The 16,910-nt window shown below is 55.4% G+C and overlaps 3 protein-coding genes across 3 annotated transcripts; 1 reads left to right on the top strand and 2 right to left on the bottom strand.

The window, feature by feature from the left end:
- Positions 1-69: 69 nt before the first annotated feature.
- Positions 70-7,666, top strand: ASPACDRAFT_51698 (uncharacterized protein; the record flags this gene model as incomplete). Its single annotated transcript, XM_020202519.1, has 7 exons — positions 70-327; positions 474-1,254; positions 2,801-2,926; positions 3,015-3,726; positions 3,785-4,235; positions 5,152-5,246; positions 5,314-7,666. 7 exons carry the CDS (start codon positions 70-72, stop codon positions 7,664-7,666), a joined length of 4,776 nt encoding a protein of 1,591 aa, XP_020057185.1.
- Positions 7,667-8,315: 649 nt separating this feature from the next.
- Positions 8,316-12,800, bottom strand: ASPACDRAFT_117355 (uncharacterized protein; the record flags this gene model as incomplete). The annotated part of the gene is made up of 4 exons (XM_020196051.1): positions 8,316-8,572; positions 8,611-9,368; positions 9,422-11,123; positions 12,341-12,800. The coding sequence occupies 4 exons, from the start codon at positions 12,798-12,800 to the stop codon at positions 8,316-8,318; spliced, it is 3,177 nt and encodes a 1,058-aa protein (XP_020057184.1).
- Positions 12,801-14,534: 1,734 nt separating this feature from the next.
- Positions 14,535-16,286, bottom strand: ASPACDRAFT_77726 (uncharacterized protein). Its single transcript, XM_020205026.1, has 2 exons — positions 15,841-16,286; positions 14,535-15,763 (listed from the first exon to the last, which is right to left on the bottom strand). Exons 1-2 carry the CDS (start codon positions 16,068-16,070, stop codon positions 14,734-14,736), a joined length of 1,260 nt encoding a protein of 419 aa, XP_020057183.1. The 5' UTR covers positions 16,071-16,286; the 3' UTR covers positions 14,535-14,733.
- Between the last annotated feature and the right edge of the window lie 624 nt (positions 16,287-16,910).

Here is a 16,910-nt window from a genome sequence, read left to right as displayed (position 1 = left end):
GCTTCGCACTTTCCACTACTGAATGCATTCTCACTTGACCATTAAGCTGCTGAATATACGAAATCCATCATGATGAGCTTCAAGCCTAGAATGCGTCTCTTCTCTGTCCTGCGCTCTGCCCCAGCAGCTCGCCGCCGCTTTGCGACCGAGGCGCGGTTAACCTCGGACCATGTTCGCATCGTCGAGGTCGGCCCACGAGACGGCCTTCAGAACGAGAAGAAGTCCATCCCGCTCGAAACCAAACTCGAGCTCATCCGGAGACTGGCCAAGACGGGCGTGACGACAATTGAGGCTGGATCTTTTGTTCCTGCGAAATGGGTGCCTCAGGTACGCGAGTAGCTGTCTTTTATACATCCTAGCGTGCGGGTGGGGGGGGGGGGAGTGGCTATATTCTCAAGAGGGCATCGGAGACTCAGATGCAAATGCAACCAAACCTTGATATAATACTCACAACTGGTTGATCGTTCATACAGATGGCTAGCACAGCGGAGATCTGCGAGCACCTGCTGCAAACACCGCCGGAGTCGGCCAACGTCATTGCGTACAACTACCTGGTCCCGAACGTCCGGGGCCTCGAGAACCTTATCAAGGTCCTGGATGCCACCGGCGTCCCCGCTGACGCTCCGACGACCACGACGGAGATCTCCTTGTTCGCGGCCGCGACGGAGGCCTTCTCAAAGGCGAACACGAACTGCACGATCGACGAGTCGCTGGAGCGCGTGCGGCCCGTGGTCGCCCTGGCGAAGACGCGCAACATCCGGGTGCGTGGCTACGTCTCGGTGGCGCTGGGGTGTCCCTACGAAGGGCCTGAGGTGTCGCCCGTCAAGGTGGCAGACATCACGCGCTCGCTGCTGGAGATGGGCGCCGACGAGGTCTCCGTGGCGGACACCACGGGCATGGGCACCGCGCCCCGCACGATGGAGCTGCTGCAGGCGCTTCGCGCGGCCGGCATCGCCAGCACCGACCTCGCGTTGCACTTCCACGACACCTACGGCCAGGCCCTGGTCAACACGATCGTGGGGCTGGAGCATGGCATCCGCATCTTCGATAGTAGCGTCGGCGGGCTCGGCGGCTGCCCCTACTCCAAGGGCGCCACGGGGAATGTCTCGACGGAGGATATGGTGCACACAGTCCACAGTCTGGGGATGAATACGGGGATCAACCTGGAGGAGATGGCAAGGATCGGGGCGTGGATCAGCGGGGAGCTGGGGCGGTTCAATGAGAGCCGGGCCGGGAAGGCGATTTTGGCGAGGAGTGAGGAGGATAAGTAGACGGCCGTACGTTTTCTTTCAAGTCAGATAGTGGTATTCTTTGAGCTTGAGCATCCAGGAAATACAGCATCAGGGAGAGCCGAGGATTGTGTATGTATGTACAGCGAGAACGTCACCAGCCATTGTGTTGACCAATCCCCGTGGCACGGTAAAGTTGCGCATAGCCGTAGGAAAACAGCGTAAAGCATCTTTCAGATAATTATTGTACAAAGAACCATGATATAACATACTATCACACCCAACATATAAAAACCCAGCATTCAACCCCTCAATCAAGATCAAGCAATGTAACGCATCCCACCACTCCCCCATCTATACCCGCCAAGCACTCCCCAGCGGAATCTTATTGTATATCCATATCCAAATCCAAAATCCCCACTAGAAATCCGTCACCCTCCCCCCATAACTCCAATCCCCGCCAGCCCCCCACCGCAACGGCTCATTCTTAGGGCCCCCAATCTCCCCGGTCTTGGGATTCTTCTCCCCCTCGAACTCGGGCTTCAACCCCGGTTTGATGTCCGGATGCAGCTCCTCGCCCTTGCCCGTGGCCTTGATCTCCGCCGCTGAGGCAGTAGAATCCGGGGACTGGTTGACGCGCGGGGTGCTGAATGCGCCGGTGGAGTTGCGCTGGAGTTCCTCGAAGATTTCTTGTTGTTCCTTGGGGAGGCGGGGCGGGGCGGGCCCGCGGTTGAAGGCGAAGGCTGGGCGGGTTTCGTCTTCTGAGCGGAAAGCAGGGGTGGTTGTGAAGGTGCGGGTTGTTGTTGCTTTGGTGGTGGCGGTGGTGGTGGTGGCGGTTGGTTTGGTGAGGTGGTGGAGGAAGAGGCGGCGGGTGGGGTGGAAGAGGGACATTTTGATTGTATGTATGTATTGGGTTTTGTGTGAGATTGGGTTTGCGGTGTATTTTAGTAATGTAGATGGGTTTGTGGTTGAACAGTGTGTTGTGTAATTGTAGAAGATGCGGAGGAGTGGCGGAGAAGAAATTCGAGGGCGGGAGAGAGAAACATCTCCAAGAACCGATAAGCCTGATTGTCCCGATAGCCGCGTCTCGGGGATCTCGGCTTGGGCTTATGCGCAACCGCTGGTACGATTGGTTTGTTGGGATTGCACGGCAGTCACTGGTTTTGTCGTAGCGTGTGAGCTGTGATAGTAGGGCTGTACTGTAGTTTCTACTTAAGGTCATACTTGGTAGAAGTCTATATATGATGACCTATATTCAATTCGATGGTGCTTGAACTTACAGTCAAGATGCTCATAGTCGATAAGAAACTCTATGGCAGTCACGTGGACGGCCGGCCAGGCTGTCGCAGTTGCGCTCAACCGTCCTCTCTTCAATCGTCAACGTCATGTCACCTCCAGCTTATTACATGCCCATTGCGACAATAATTTATAACTAACGTCCCTGTTGTATTTTCCACTGATGGCACTAACTGTTACTTCTGCTGTATGCTTCACTTCAACTGAACCCTCCTTGTAGTCTCCCCCCCCCCCCCCCCCCTTCTCCTTTCTGGTTATGTCTTCACCGTCTAGAGAAGACGAACCATCAATGCTGCCTCTCCCCGGAGCGCCATCTTCGTCATGGTCCCAGTTTCGTGGACGCCTTGCGGCTCTCTTCCATGGAGCTGATCCAAGAGTCTGTGTGGCATTTTGGCTCTTCGGTAAGCTCAATCTACTCCGCTGACCCCCTTCAACATGGCGATAGCCGTACTGATCGCTGCCGGGGTTCATCTGTCCCATCTGCGACAGGCTTGATCAACAATGTCCTCTATGTCATTATTCTCTCTGCTGCCCTGGATCTCGTCGGCCCCGACCTGCCGAAAGGCGTGGTGCTGCTCGCCGACGTGATCCCCTCCTTCGGCACCAAGCTGGTCGCTCCGTATTTCATCCAGGCGGTGCCGTATCCCGTAAGGGTCTTGGTATTCGTCACCTTCTCTACCACCGGCATGCTGCTCGTTGCCTTGAGTCCGGCCTACACGGACGGCGGCCCGATTGCCACCAAGATCGCAGGCATCATTTTGTCGAGTATGTCCAGCGGAGGAGGCGAACTTTCCTTCATCGCTCTCACGCATCACTACGGCCCGTTCAGTCTGGCTTCTTGGGGCAGTGGCACGGGTGCTGCAGGCTTGGTGGGTGCTGGCGCATACGCTTTAGCCACCACCTCTTTCGGCTTCAGCGTCAAAGCAACTCTTCTGGCCTCGGCGTGTTTGCCGGCGGTCATGGTTCTTAGTTTCTTCACGATTCTACCACAGTCCCCGGTGCGCTCGTTCTCGGCGCGGAGGACAGGCTACGGTTCTCGGGAGGAGCACACGGCCGATGACATTGATGAGAGGGAGCAGTTGCTCGACGAATCGACCGATGAGAGTCAGATCCAGAAAAAGCCAGCTTCTAACGATACTGGCCTTGGATGGCAGGCGTTTAAGGCTAACTTACAGCGATCTAAGGGACTATTTCTTCCATTGTGAGTATATCTTGCAAATTCACTCAACCCGGATGCATGTTCTTACGGATTCTTCCAGTATGCTCCCACTGTTGCTGGTCTATGTCGCCGAGTACACCATTAATCAAGGTGTCGCACCGACGTTGCTTTTCCCTCTCCAAGACTCCCCCTTCGACCACTATCGCGCATTCTACCCAGCATATAATGCGATCTACCAAGTTGGGGTCTTCATCTCCCGGTCTTCGACCCCTTTCTTCCGCGTTCATAGTTTGTACTTTCCGTCTTTCTTACAATTCCTCAACCTAATCATCTTGACGCTACACTCGCTATTCAACTTCATCCCCAGCGTGTGGTTGGTATTTGGGGTTGTTTTCTGGGAAGGGCTTTTGGGCGGCCTTGTCTATGTCAGCACTTTCGCTGAGATTGCCGATCGGGTGCCGGTGGAGGAACGGGAATTCTCGCTGGGAGCCACGACGGCGAGTGACTCGGGCGGCGTCTGCATTGCTGGGTTTATCAGCATGGCGTTTGAGGTCTGGCTCTGCGATTGGCAAGTTGCGCGCGGACGAGACTACTGTCGGAGATTGTAGATTGTGAGTAATGCGATGAGTGGTTTAGATATACTACAGTCTGCATAGAGCAGTGTGCACTAGGGTCAGATCAGCATAAATAATCAACCATCATATACCTTAAATAGAACAATGGCTGGAAAATACTTCATACCTGGAGTCAATTCTGGCGCAGCTGATCTGGTGGGGGTCACGGGACTGGACTGAAGGGAAGGGAGGAGGAGATCAACTGACATGTGACGGACCGGGTGCATTTCACCGACTCATTCACTCCATCCATCCATCCATCCATTCATTCATCTCACATCCATTCATCTTCCCCCCCTCTCCCCCACCATTGTCTTAGCACCATTTCTGCACCGGAACAAGTGCAGATCGTTTTGCTCCGACCATGTCTCAAGCCGACTCATACCCCAGATGAATAAGCTCCACGTCACTGGATCCAGCCAGCAGGCATGGTCCCTGGTGGGGATTTCACATGCTCGGCTGAGCTTCGTGGGCTTTTGCTGCCCCGTATCCATGGCTGACGGACGGACGGACTTGACCACACCCTTCTTTAACTACTATTAACTACCCCATATTTTGGCCACCATGGCGTCTCACTCGGTCTCTTCTCTGTTCCTTGTTCGATTACCGGTTTCAGAGTCAACTTCTTCCAACCAACTCCCATTCTCTCCTTCTGAACCACTTCGTTTGTACGCTCTTGCTTAGGACTCGGTGTATACTTGCTCGCATTCTTCCATTCACAATCCTATGATTCTATGGCTCTCGCACCTAGAACGCTGTATCTCTTGATTTAGACTCTTGTTTCTGCCTAGAAGACATGATAGGTAAGTTGTATTGTAGTGTCCAACCTCTCCATTTGAGCAGTGCCTAACAGAGCCGGTTAGACCACCTTTTGGGAAGGCCGTCCACCAAATTCCGAAAGATCCAGGTCCTGGCTGTATTCGCATTCTGGTCGCTATATTTAACAAGGTACGGCACCTCAACATGGGTCCGCTGTGTCCATGTAGCTCTTTTGCGTGGCTCTGACAACCTCAAGGGGAAACAAGCATGGCCCACCCGTTGTTCGCAAACTCTCCTCCCGCCTCACGGAAAAGCTCAGCGTCTGGCAAACCACGGTCATCGTCTTCCTCTGGCTCTATGTTAGTCGTAACTTTGCGAAGATAGTCGGCCTCGAGTGTCCAGAGCCCCTGGCAAATTTATACTCACGCTCTTTCTTCCGAGCGACATGGATCGCCACCGCCTTGGACGCTGGTTTCTGGACCGCGATGAAAGTCAAACCCAAGTGGCTGCGGGAGATAGCGTCGCTGGTCTTCACTGTATACTATCTCATTGCCGCAGAGAGGGCGGATGAAAAGGTCCGTCGGGTCCGGGCCACGCTGACGCTGGACCACATGCGGGTCTCGTGGAACAAAGGGACTTCGCCGTATCTCTGGGCCCTAGCGAGCCTGACACGGCCCAGACTCACCAAATATGCGCCGCGGGCGATTCGCATTCCTCGACCGGCGTCTTCGATATATGACCAGCCGACGAATGCGTGGCTGTATTTTGACGGCCCTTTGAGTGCGCTGCGGGATCAGACATGCATTGTTTTGGACATCCCCGGCGGGGGGTTTGTGTCTATGAGCCCTCGGAACTCGGAGGATAGGTTGTTGAGTTGGGCCGCGCGGACAAAGGTTCCTATCCTTAGCCTGGACTATAAGAAGGCGCCGGAGTATCCCTATCCGTACGCCTTGAATGAATGTTACGACGTGTACCACACAATTGTGTCCACCCGTGGCCGCTGTATTGGACTCAATGGACAAACCCATCCTCGAATTGTCATCACCGGGGATAGCGCTGGCGCAAACCTCGCTGTAGGCATGACGCTGATGGTCCTCCAGTCGGGCAGTGCGGATGCGTCACTCTGGCAAGGGCAGAACGTCCTCCCACGACCGGACGGGCTCGTTCTAGCCTACCCTGCTTTGAACATGAAGATCGAAAGCTGGATGACGGAGGAGCAGATGGCGCTGATCCAGGAGAAAAGCACCCGTCGGACCAACCAGAACGTTTTGCAGCGCAAGAACATGGACTATCAGCGCCTGACGCCCTACACCTCTCCCGGTACATCGTTTGCCGACCTACAGCAAGACTCGTGCTCCGATTTGGATCTTGAGGCCAACAACCTCGGCGAAAAGACGACGCGCAGACTGGCCCAGCACCCGCACAAATCCGCCATGCTGGGTCAAGAGGCCGAGGCCGCCGCCGTCGCCGAGCACCAGCCCAAGCAGATCCGCACTCGCCTAGCGGTATCATCGGTGATTTCGTACGTCCAGGACCGGATCCTCACCCCGGAGATGATGCGAGCAATGATCATTCTCTACATCGGACCGCATAACCGCCCCGACTTCAACACAGACTATCTCCTCTCCCCGACCCTCGCGCCGGAGGCGATCCTTGCGCGCTTCCCGAAGACGTACATCATCACCGGCGAACGCGATCCTTTGGTCGACGACACAGTGATATTCGCCGGGCGCCTCCGTCAAGCAAAACTACGACACTTCCAAGAACGACAGGACCTCGGCCTTGAGAAATCCCACCGCGCCTTCAACGACAAGGACCACGTCGAGGTCTCCCTGCTGCCCGGCATCTCGCACGGCTTCATGCAGATGGCCGGCTTTTTCCCCGAAAGCTGGAAACACATCAACCGATGCGCCACCTGGATCAGCGAGCTGTTCGCCTTGTCGGAGACCAAGACCGCCTCCTCCTCGAGCCTGTTACAATCACTCCACGATCTCAACCAACCAGCCAAGAAGAAACCCCCTTCACTCCACAGCTTTCAGCACCTCCTCACCCACCGCACCCGCACCCGCAACCACAGACGCCGGCTAACAGGCGAATCCTCCGCCGACGAAGACAAACCCCTAGAGATGAGCATCACCAAACTCACCCCGCTCACCCCGCTGGGCAGCAAAGCCGGGGGGAGGTCCAGCTCCACCGGCCCACAACGTCCCGATGACGACCACGACGAAGCATCCATCAACAGTCACAATCACTCCCAGTCCCAGCCCCAATTAGTACCAAACGGAAATATCAGTAACCCCGAACGCCTCCGCAGCGTCTCCCGCGGCCGCTCTCTTAAGTCCCCTGCCGTCGGGACCAGAAAGCCGCAGCGACAGCAGCACCGCGTCCCCGCCAAACTAAGTCTCCCGCCGGAGGATTCCGAGTGCGAGGAAGAGGAAGAAGAGGGATATGTCTCCGACTACTTCCAGAGTGCCGTGGCGATCATCCCCCTGCGCGAGAGGAATCGGAGCATGAACAGCCTGGCGAGTGAGGAGGATCTGTTGGATCGGCGGATGACGGGGCTGGCCGGGGGGTTGATGGGGATCGGGGAGGGGGCTCGGACGCCGTAGCTGTCAAGCATACAATCATCCAAATTCCCCCAATAGATATAGTGCAGAGTGGAGCTATCAAACCTGTTGGAGGCGTGTCCCGTTTTCCTTCTTCATTGCTGCCTATGCTCTATGCGCTATGCGCATGCCAGAATAGCTGTGCTGCCTGGTTCTTACTGATGTTTTGGAACACATGCGTGAAATATACGAAGTACATCACATACTCTCGAGTATACCAAATAGGACCTCGGATGAAACCCCTATCTAATCCCAGATGGAGCTAGGTATTACGTACTTGGGACAAAACAAAAGCAAAAGTCCCAAATTAAGCACCTCACATCCCATTCATGCAGGAAAATGACGAAAACGGGCTAGGTACACAAACAACCCTGAGGCATCAACCCACAAAACAAAACAGATCTGTCATGTCTTGAGAATTACCTATAAGCAAAACAAAATGTACTTTGAATCAAGCTGCACACACACGCGTAAAAAAAGAAAAAAATACCACGCCTCGCTAATGATACTGCAGCAAGAACGAATAGGAATAAGACCCTCGCAACGCCATACAAGGATGGATAGATAGACACACAAAAAAAGGCCGAACAATTCCAGACGGACTTGAAGAAAAAAAACTGGATCACAGTTGAATCCATAACCCAGTCCCTGCTCACGAGACGGTCTGCATCGGCGATGGCTGTTCTCGACTCGGTTCAATCTTCTTGCGGCGCGGCACCTGGATTCCATTGCGCAGCTGGTCCAATTTGATCACCCCGGGACCCGTGCAGATGCGGCCCGTCTGCATCAGGGTACGAAGGCGCTTGCGGCGGGCGGCGCCGCTGCGTTCTTCGCCGCGGCCGACGCCCTCGTCGATCCATTCCGTCCGAAGGATTTTGTAGCTCATGCCGTCGTGGTGGCCTTCCCAGGCTCGAGACCGGAGGCCGAACAGCACGCTGGATTCGTACCGTTCCAGACGAGGCAGGATGAGAATGGTGATGTGGAGGTCTTGGTCGGAGGGGGAACGGGGGGCACCCGGGGTCGCTCGCCCTCTTCGAGGCCGATGTCTTGTGCTCTCTGGGGAGCGTGTTGGTATGTGTCGCGGATCTCCAGGTCAAGCAAGTCCACATCGACATCCTCGCTCCAGGCGCCCCGAATGAAGCCAGAATGAATGGCTGCCGCAACGGGGTCGGAATCGTCGGTATAAACGCCGGTTCCCCAAAGCGCACGCCGAGCACAAATCTCCTCGCGACGGCCGTTATCGATTCGGAAGCGGGGGACGCGGATGGTGAACGTGCAATTCTCTTTCCCTTCGAAGCGGGGCAAAGGAACAGGCGTGGTGGTGTACCCAAACTTGGCACTTTCCAAGGTAGCCTTTTCTGTTGGTACCCCGATATGAGGAGCGTACAGGGTAGAGCCTAGGTGGTGACGAGGAAGATGGGCGACGCTTGTCAGAAGAGGTTCAATGGTTACCACTGTGCGAGGTTCCCGAATCGGAGTGACAGAGGAAGCAGGAGCCGCTGATCCGGCTGGTCGGGGAGCGTGATGATGATGGTGATGGTGGTGGGGGTGATGGTGATGATGATGAGCAAGCGTCGCTGCCGCCGCGGTGGCTGGCCCATCCGCGGGGGTCGCCGTGCGATGGACAAAGTTCATCGACGATAGAGGTCGATTCTGGCCGAGGGCGGCCGCCTCTTCCTCCGGTTTATGCCGGTGGTGATGATGGCTACGTCGAGATTAGTATACGTCATAGTCAGACAAAGGTTTGGGGGAGCTTACTGATGGTGGTGGTGGTGAACGTGCCGACTTCGCCGCCCGCGGGAGGCTGCGCCCAATGCCCCAGCCTCGGTTTCAGGCCGAATGTCTTCGTCGCGCGATTTCCGAGATCGCTTCCCGTTGGCGGAGGTAGGGCGGGGAATCTTGGTCTCATCCGCTGTCGTTTCACTGTTGGTGGACCGGGCGGTGGCACTGTCCCGTTTGAAAGGGCTGGCTGAGGTCATGGGCGTCGATGGTCCGCTCCCGGCCGTGGACCCCGTCACGCCGCCCACTCCACTTCCGATCCCCGAGAACACACGGCCCAGCTCATTTTTGATTCCTGATTCCCCAGCGGGGCCCAAGATCTGCGCCTGAGCTCCCTGCACCGCCTGGGGCAGCGGTGAGGCTCGTCCACCCCTTTTCGCGTCCAGCCCGACGCTAAGCAAATTCCGATGCGCTAGGAGCTCATCGCTTCCTTTGCGTCGCTGTTCATCCGAGGCGGCAGAAAGAATCATACCCGCAGAGGCAGCGGAAGAGCTGACCGGGAAGGCGCGTGTGTCGGTTTGTAGCTTACTCAGGTATGGTGTCTGCTCATGCGACGGGGGAGTGGGCTGGCCTGACTGCGAGTGCACGGAGAGCGATGGGGCCCGCGACCCGCCTAGCTGAGACCCCAACGACTTAGTGTAGTTCTGGATGGCACCGAAGCCAAAGCCAGCGCCCGGCTCCGGGGCGGGAAAGCGCTTGACCTCGGGGGACGCGGGTTGCGAGCGTCCAAGCTCCCAGGCGGAAGGCCCCTGGGACCGAGCAGCGGCTGCGTCGCGGTCTCCATAAGGTTGGCCGAAGCGAGGAACAACGTGCGCCGCAGCTTTGGACTCGGCTTCATGTGCCACTGCGCGCTCCCGCTCCCGAATGGCTTGTTCCTCCGCGTGACGATCAGTGTAAAGTCCCCCGTAACGACTGTGCGGCAGCTCATGGCCCATATAGGATGAGGCTCGCTGGTGTGTAGGCACAAATGATCCTTCTCCCATACTAGTGGTTGTGGGCACTGCGATCGGTCGAGACAACGGACTGTAGCCGGCCGTGCGAGGCGGCGGTTCGAGATGTTGCGGCTGACTACTGGGACGAGGTACCGGTCCACTGAAGCTGGTTCGGCGAGGTTCATTGTACGGAGCATCGGCCGAGGGGATCTGAGGGGATGGGTGTGTTGAGTGGGGTTTGTCGGGAAACTGGGTGGATGGGTGACCGCGTGGCGGACCACCGAACTTGGCCTGCTCGGGAATCGCCTGGGGTACACCACCGGACCCTGATCGATACGGTCGCGGGGGTTGGTTCTTGGCAAAGGACTTTTCGGGAGTTTGCGATCGTCGGAAGACAGGGTAGTCGAGCGGAGACGGGCGGGCGGGCGCGGTCGGCGGCGACATCGCGCCGGGAGCCGATGGCGGATGCGCGTTGCCAAATGAGGCGGACGTGACGGGCAGACGGCCAAAAATCGAGGAGCCTACATCCCGGCCTGGTCGGTCAGCGTCCGCGCCCAGCATGGACGATATTGACATGCTGCTCCCGGGACGATGATGAGCCGGATTGCTGGGAGGCTCACGCGACAAGAAAGGGGTAGGCAGAGAGTGTGTGGTGCCGGGTGGAGCGCGCGCGGGATAGTGCTGCGGCGACGAGGGAGGAGGCATGCGGCGGGCGCCCAGCGGCTGTGCGGTTGAGGCATCTTGAACACCTGTAGAGAGAAAAGAGTGATCGGAGTTAGCCCAAGTATGTCCGACGGAGTTCAGCACAAGAAGCCAGATAGCAGACGGCGATGGAGATTGGTCGGGGGCCGGCGAAAGACTGCGACGACAAAACACGCTGCGAGCCAGGATGTCTGGCACATACCAGGGAACCCGGAGCTACCACTGCCGCCCAAGGACCTTCGACGGCCCTGGTCATGCGACGGGGGTGGATTCATATCGCATGCACAGATGAGGGGGCTGAGGGAGCGCTGAGAACACGAAAGAGGAGGGGAGGAGGGAAACAAGGGGCAAGAATCGGTTAGGAATATTCGAGACCCCTAAGCGCAACAACTTAGAGCAGGAAATAGGGTATAAGGAAGATGAATGCGAGAAGAGAAGAGGATGAAGAGGGAGGCGAGGGTGAAGGCGCAAGGTGCCGAAGCAGGTGGTGGTGATGATGGTGATGATGAGATAAACGGGGAATGGGAGAGAAACCCGAAGGAAGGCGCGCGACGGACAAGAAAGCAAAGCGAGTTCCACAACCGGGGCAGAACCCGTGACTCTGGGCGGGCCTGGATCACTAGTCCTGATCGAGTAAGGATGCCCTGGCAGTCGAGGCTAAACCCGAAGAGGACTAGCCCTCCCGAGGCTTCCTGGGCTGGAAGGCGATCAGGCGCCACAGACGCGGCTGATGATCCCTCGCTGATTGGCCCGGCCGCCCCAGTCTCTGCTTTTCCCCCCCCCCTCTCTCTCCCCCGTTTGTAGGTAAGGTTGTTTGTAAATCGATGGATAAACAAACCAAACCAAACCAAACGGTGCCGCAGCAGAGCTTGGGTCGTGTTGAGTAGAAATGTGTCATGAATCGGGAACCCCCCCCAAAAAAAACAAAAAGACAAAAAGACAAAAAGACAAAAGAGTCATCTTCCCGCCTGCAGTTACCGGGTTTTCTGCCACGTCCCTGGTCGCTTATCCCGTACATTTTCATGCGCGCCATTGGTCATGTCTAGCAGGCATTGGCTGCCATCCCATCCATGATCTGGCCTTCCGAGATGCTACCCAGTTCAGCTCAGGCACCCAGCAACAACAACACCATCACCACCACCATCACCACCACCACCACCACCACCAGCGGCGGGAAGAATCATTAAAACTCAAAGCGCAGTGTTGAACCGAAAAAGCAAACCAAACTAATATCTTAGAGCAAGAAAAAACTAAACTGGCCTACCTTCACGATACACCATCCGTCGATCCTGGTGATTGAGATAATTATGATCATAAGGGGGATCATGGCGGTTATCAGAGTCTCGCTGCCCAGCCGGAAGATTATGCTTCTTGGAGGAACCGTGGCCAGTCGGTGCGAGGTGATACCCGGATGATTCTGGCCGCAAGGATGCGTAGGCGGGCTCATGGGTGTACGCGACGGAGGAAACGGGGGCGGGAGCGGACGAAGGGGTCGGATAATTGTAACCCGGGGTCGTGGCAGCCGATCGAGGCATCTCGGACTCTCGTCGTTGAAGCATTTCGTAGTATGGGCGTGGTGATGGTGGCCGAGGCGGTCCTCCGTAGGCGCGCGCGGCGGGCGGCGCTGAGGGCGCCCCTCGAGAATCGTGGGCAACCGCTCCCAACAGCGAGGGATGAGGGTGATACGGTGGCGGCGGGTGGTGTTTTTGGAAATCCATCATCATGGTGAGTGAGCGGAGAAGCGATCGGAAAGGAGAAAAAACGAAGAGTGAGGAGGTGTGTTGGGTTGCGTTCGGGCGCGGAATGGGGGGGGGGGTCCGGCGAAATGGCGGTGGAAGCTGAGTTTCAAGCAAGCAAGCACAAGCTGCAACAGCAACAGCGGCACTCGGTAGCTTGCAATCCCCGGCACAAGTCGAGTTTAATCTCCCTCTCCAGAATCCTCTGGTGGAGTGAAACAACAACACCTAGCTAGCCAGTGCTGAGAGGTTGAAATTCAGCTGGATGAGAACCAAATCAGTCGGGGGAGGCAGAATCAGAGGCAGAGGCAGAGGGAAAGGTAGAGATAAAGATAGGAGATGGGATGGATAAAGGAGGGAGGGAGGGAGGAGGAGGGAGGAGAAAGGTAGGTGTGGAGAGGAGGAGAAGGGGAAACGAGCGCGAAGGAGAAAAGAAAACACGAAGAAAAACGGTGAGTAATGGATGGATTGGATCGACTGGATGGATGGATGGATCTCACTCCGACTAGTGCGAGTGGAATTAGAATAGAGTCGAGTAAGTTTACCTTGTAGTTGGGTTAGTGAGTGAGCGGCTGTACCAATCACGCTGGCCGTAAATCCAGGCTAGGAGAGACTTATTGGGAAGGGAGAAAAGGAAAAGGGAAAGGGAAAGGGAAACCTTGTGTGTAAATTCAGCTGTGAGTAAAGAAAGTCATTAAAGTCAGGACCAGGGAATGCGAGGGAAACTAACAGGATGGGGCCGTCGTGGCAGCGGGGAAAAACGGGGTGGACCCATGCAAAAAAAAAAAAAGGGAAGAAAATTGAAAAAGCAATAAATAAACAAACAGGAAGAATAAGGCACCAACCGGACTACATACACCTAGTTATAGAGCTGCTGCTGCTACCAGGTAGGTGAACTACTACCACTACTATTATCAGTATAACCACCACCACTACTATCTACCCCTCTCCTCTCTTCCCCTCCCTCGCCAATGCCCAATATATCTTGGGTCTTAGTCGACCATGCAGCCAGCGACGTGTCATGCGTCCTGCCAATTATGGAACCTCCTCTACCAGTCAAAACACATGGGAAAGTATTATGATTGCACTGAAAAGCATTGTTATTCCATGGACAGTACAACCATCAATCCGGAAGGGAGAGTCAACACGGACAAGGTTTGAATCTGATATCCAACAATAGGCGCCCGTCTGCCTCCCGCCCGCAGCCTGCTTCGGCCCCAAGTATGTAACGTATCCACCTGCAGTGCGTGACAATCTGCCGATCCCAGGACCCCCTTCCATGGAATGAATTTCCTGGGGGATCGCCCCTGCTACAGTATCTAATCCGGCTTACTTGAGTACAGTGCAGTATTGTACAACTTCTACATAGTATCCTCGGAGTTGCACCTTAACTTGGGATTTGAGCGTTGTTTTCGTCGATGCATCAACATAATAGGATGGCAGTATTCTGAGAGATTCATGGAATTCTCAAAACAATGCAGCTGATTTTCTGAGACGATCGATCGGGTTATTTGATGCGACACTCAGGCTGGCCCGCTTGCCACATTGATCGCTACACAGCAGAGAGCATAGTGGAGGGGAGGCGAGCTCTCCCCTTGCGTCGGTCCGGTTGCAGGATTGAGGAGCCACCCCTGCTAGCCACGGTGCTCTGCTCTTCTCTGCTCTGCTCTGCTCTGCTTTGCCCTGTTCTTTTTTCCTTCTTTTTGACTGGGTTGCACTGGTGTCACGGACTGGTTGGAATCGACGACCAACGGTCCGTGCACCAGTCATAGATAACCTTTAGTATTCAATTTGTCGGCCGAGGTGGAAACCGGCCCCGAGCACCTATCAGCCCTTGCACTAGACATCTTTATTATCACTATGTACATAGCTTGCCATTACTATCAACTAGGGCAAAAGAGAGAATCGTGGTTATAACTTCCTAAGCCAACCCTGTCGTAAAGAACTGCCGCCATGGTTGCCGATGACAGCCTGTCCAGTCTACATCAATGAGGTCTGCGCCGGCCTTGACCAAGACTCTCCAAGTCAAACGTTGCATCCTCTGCGAGCCACACGGGATGTCTCCAAATCGCGCCTTTAGCCCGCGTTTGTGGGCTTGCTTCACGTGGGCCCGGATCAAATCGAGTTGTTGTCGAGAAAATCGTCCTCGATGAGGAGATCCGACTTCTTCACTGAAGCTCACGGTCGTGGTGAATACCGATCGCACATTCTGCTGTACCTCTTTCGAGGTCGAATTCTTCCACTCTTGCCAAGACGGTCGGGATTGACTTCCTTTGCTTTTGATTGATTGAGCTTGATTTCCTTGACGCCTAGACGATGACTTGGGTCTTTTCGTGAACAGTTGGTCATCGACAAAGATACTGTCGTGGTTGAAATATTCTCGATACTCTTCGTGAGCAGCGTCGACGCTCTCGTCGCCCACGATGACGATCGTGACAGCCTTGTTGGCGATCTTTGTGTCGTCGCGATGCGTGAGGTACCCTCGTTCGTTCAAGGTTTGCAGCTCAGCGAGAAGATGTGGCCAGCCATCCGTGATGGGCGATCGGAATTCCAGGAATAGAACAAACTGCTCGTCCGTCGCAGTTCCGTGATGGCTCGTCGCGGTAGTCTGCACAGAGCCCTCTGGAGTCTTTTCTGCGTCAAGATGCTGCAAGAGAGGGTCAAGGTACACATTGCGCAGGGTGAGATGTGGTCTCAGACTCGCGTTGGAGGTACCGACATAGAGCTCCTCGTCCTGGAGCCAGATGTCCGCTTTGATTCCCGTACAGCCCGCCGCGATGACATACTGAATGGCGTCCGGATGCGATCGTGGATTGTAGGCAATACAGGCAGCGGGTTGCCCGTCAAACTCTGCAGGCCAATGAACAAACCCTGCCTGGGCTGTGTAGTGCTCCCGGAAAAAGAGATAAGACAATCCATCGGGCAGTAAAGATAGGAATTGCACCATCACCCTAGACGTTACTCAGTCAGTAACATATAGTGCGATTGTTGTAGGTTTCAGTCAAGGACAAGGGGAATGGAGACATACCCAAACATCAACAGCAGGCAGATGATTGAAAAGATGCGATCGCCCCAGAGCTTCCGAAAGGTGGCATACCACTGCTGAAGCATCCACCAGATTCCGGGACAGCATGCAGTCGGATGAGACCGAAGCGGGTGATCTTCAAGCAGCACCCAGGCGTAAGAGTCGTATTCCTGCGCCTCTAGGAGGGGCTGCGTGCCATCATCGGCGGGGCGAACGTGAGTCGAGGCAGCCATGAGTAAGAAAGGCGTGCAACAATCAGGATTTGTACATTTATGGTAGGTCTGAGCAACAACTATCTGACTGAGCGAAGATTGTCTGCTTGATCAAAGAATCTGTAGGCCGAGGTTGCGGTGGGGAAGATATAGAGATCGAGATGATAACTCAAAAGGGGCCAATGGGTGACACGAGGGGAGCACCGGACAAAGAAAGGGCCATGATCTTGTGCGACTCAACTGCAGGAACGAGAATAAATAAGTAGCCAAGCTTATGCAGAGGGACCAGAGAAAACAAAAGGCTGATCATTGATGTGGAGGGGGGTGAAGAAGGGGGAGAGAGGAGGCACGGGCGGAGAGTGAATGGCTCCAGAGCACGCAATTGCCGGATGGGATGATTTCACATCTTCAAGCCTTCCAAGGAGATCAGCACCCAGTTGTCGGTGAGGTGAAAGAAGCAATCGATCATTTGCCCATGGGCTTGGCACTCATTATTTTTAATCTTGAATGCGGAGAGTATAAAGTGGATAAGAAATGAGCCAGTACACATGGATGCGACCAGGATGGAGAGTGGAAGGAGAAGAAGGCATGAGGATATTTATTGGTGCGGGATTCCACCAAGACACCCTTGGCGGGTCTGTCTACAGCACACCATACACATCGATCTGCTTCACTTCGTCTCCCGCAAAGCTCCCCTGCGACAATGTTCGGAATAGTGTGCGCATTGTCCACTGAACTCCACCAATCAATGCTCCTGTGACCGTTCCGTCAAATCAACGCCTCTCAAGCCACGATGGCGCCGAAACTACTAGGTATCCCGCGAGCGCGACTTGACTTCTCGCCGATCCCGTGCCTCCTTTC

This window comes from Aspergillus aculeatus, assembly GCF_001890905.1.
Source record: "Aspergillus aculeatus ATCC 16872 unplaced genomic scaffold ASPACscaffold_6, whole genome shotgun sequence".
Lineage (NCBI taxonomy): Eukaryota > Fungi > Ascomycota > Eurotiomycetes > Eurotiales > Aspergillaceae > Aspergillus > Aspergillus aculeatus.
This window is presented reverse-complemented; position numbering and strand designations above follow the sequence as displayed.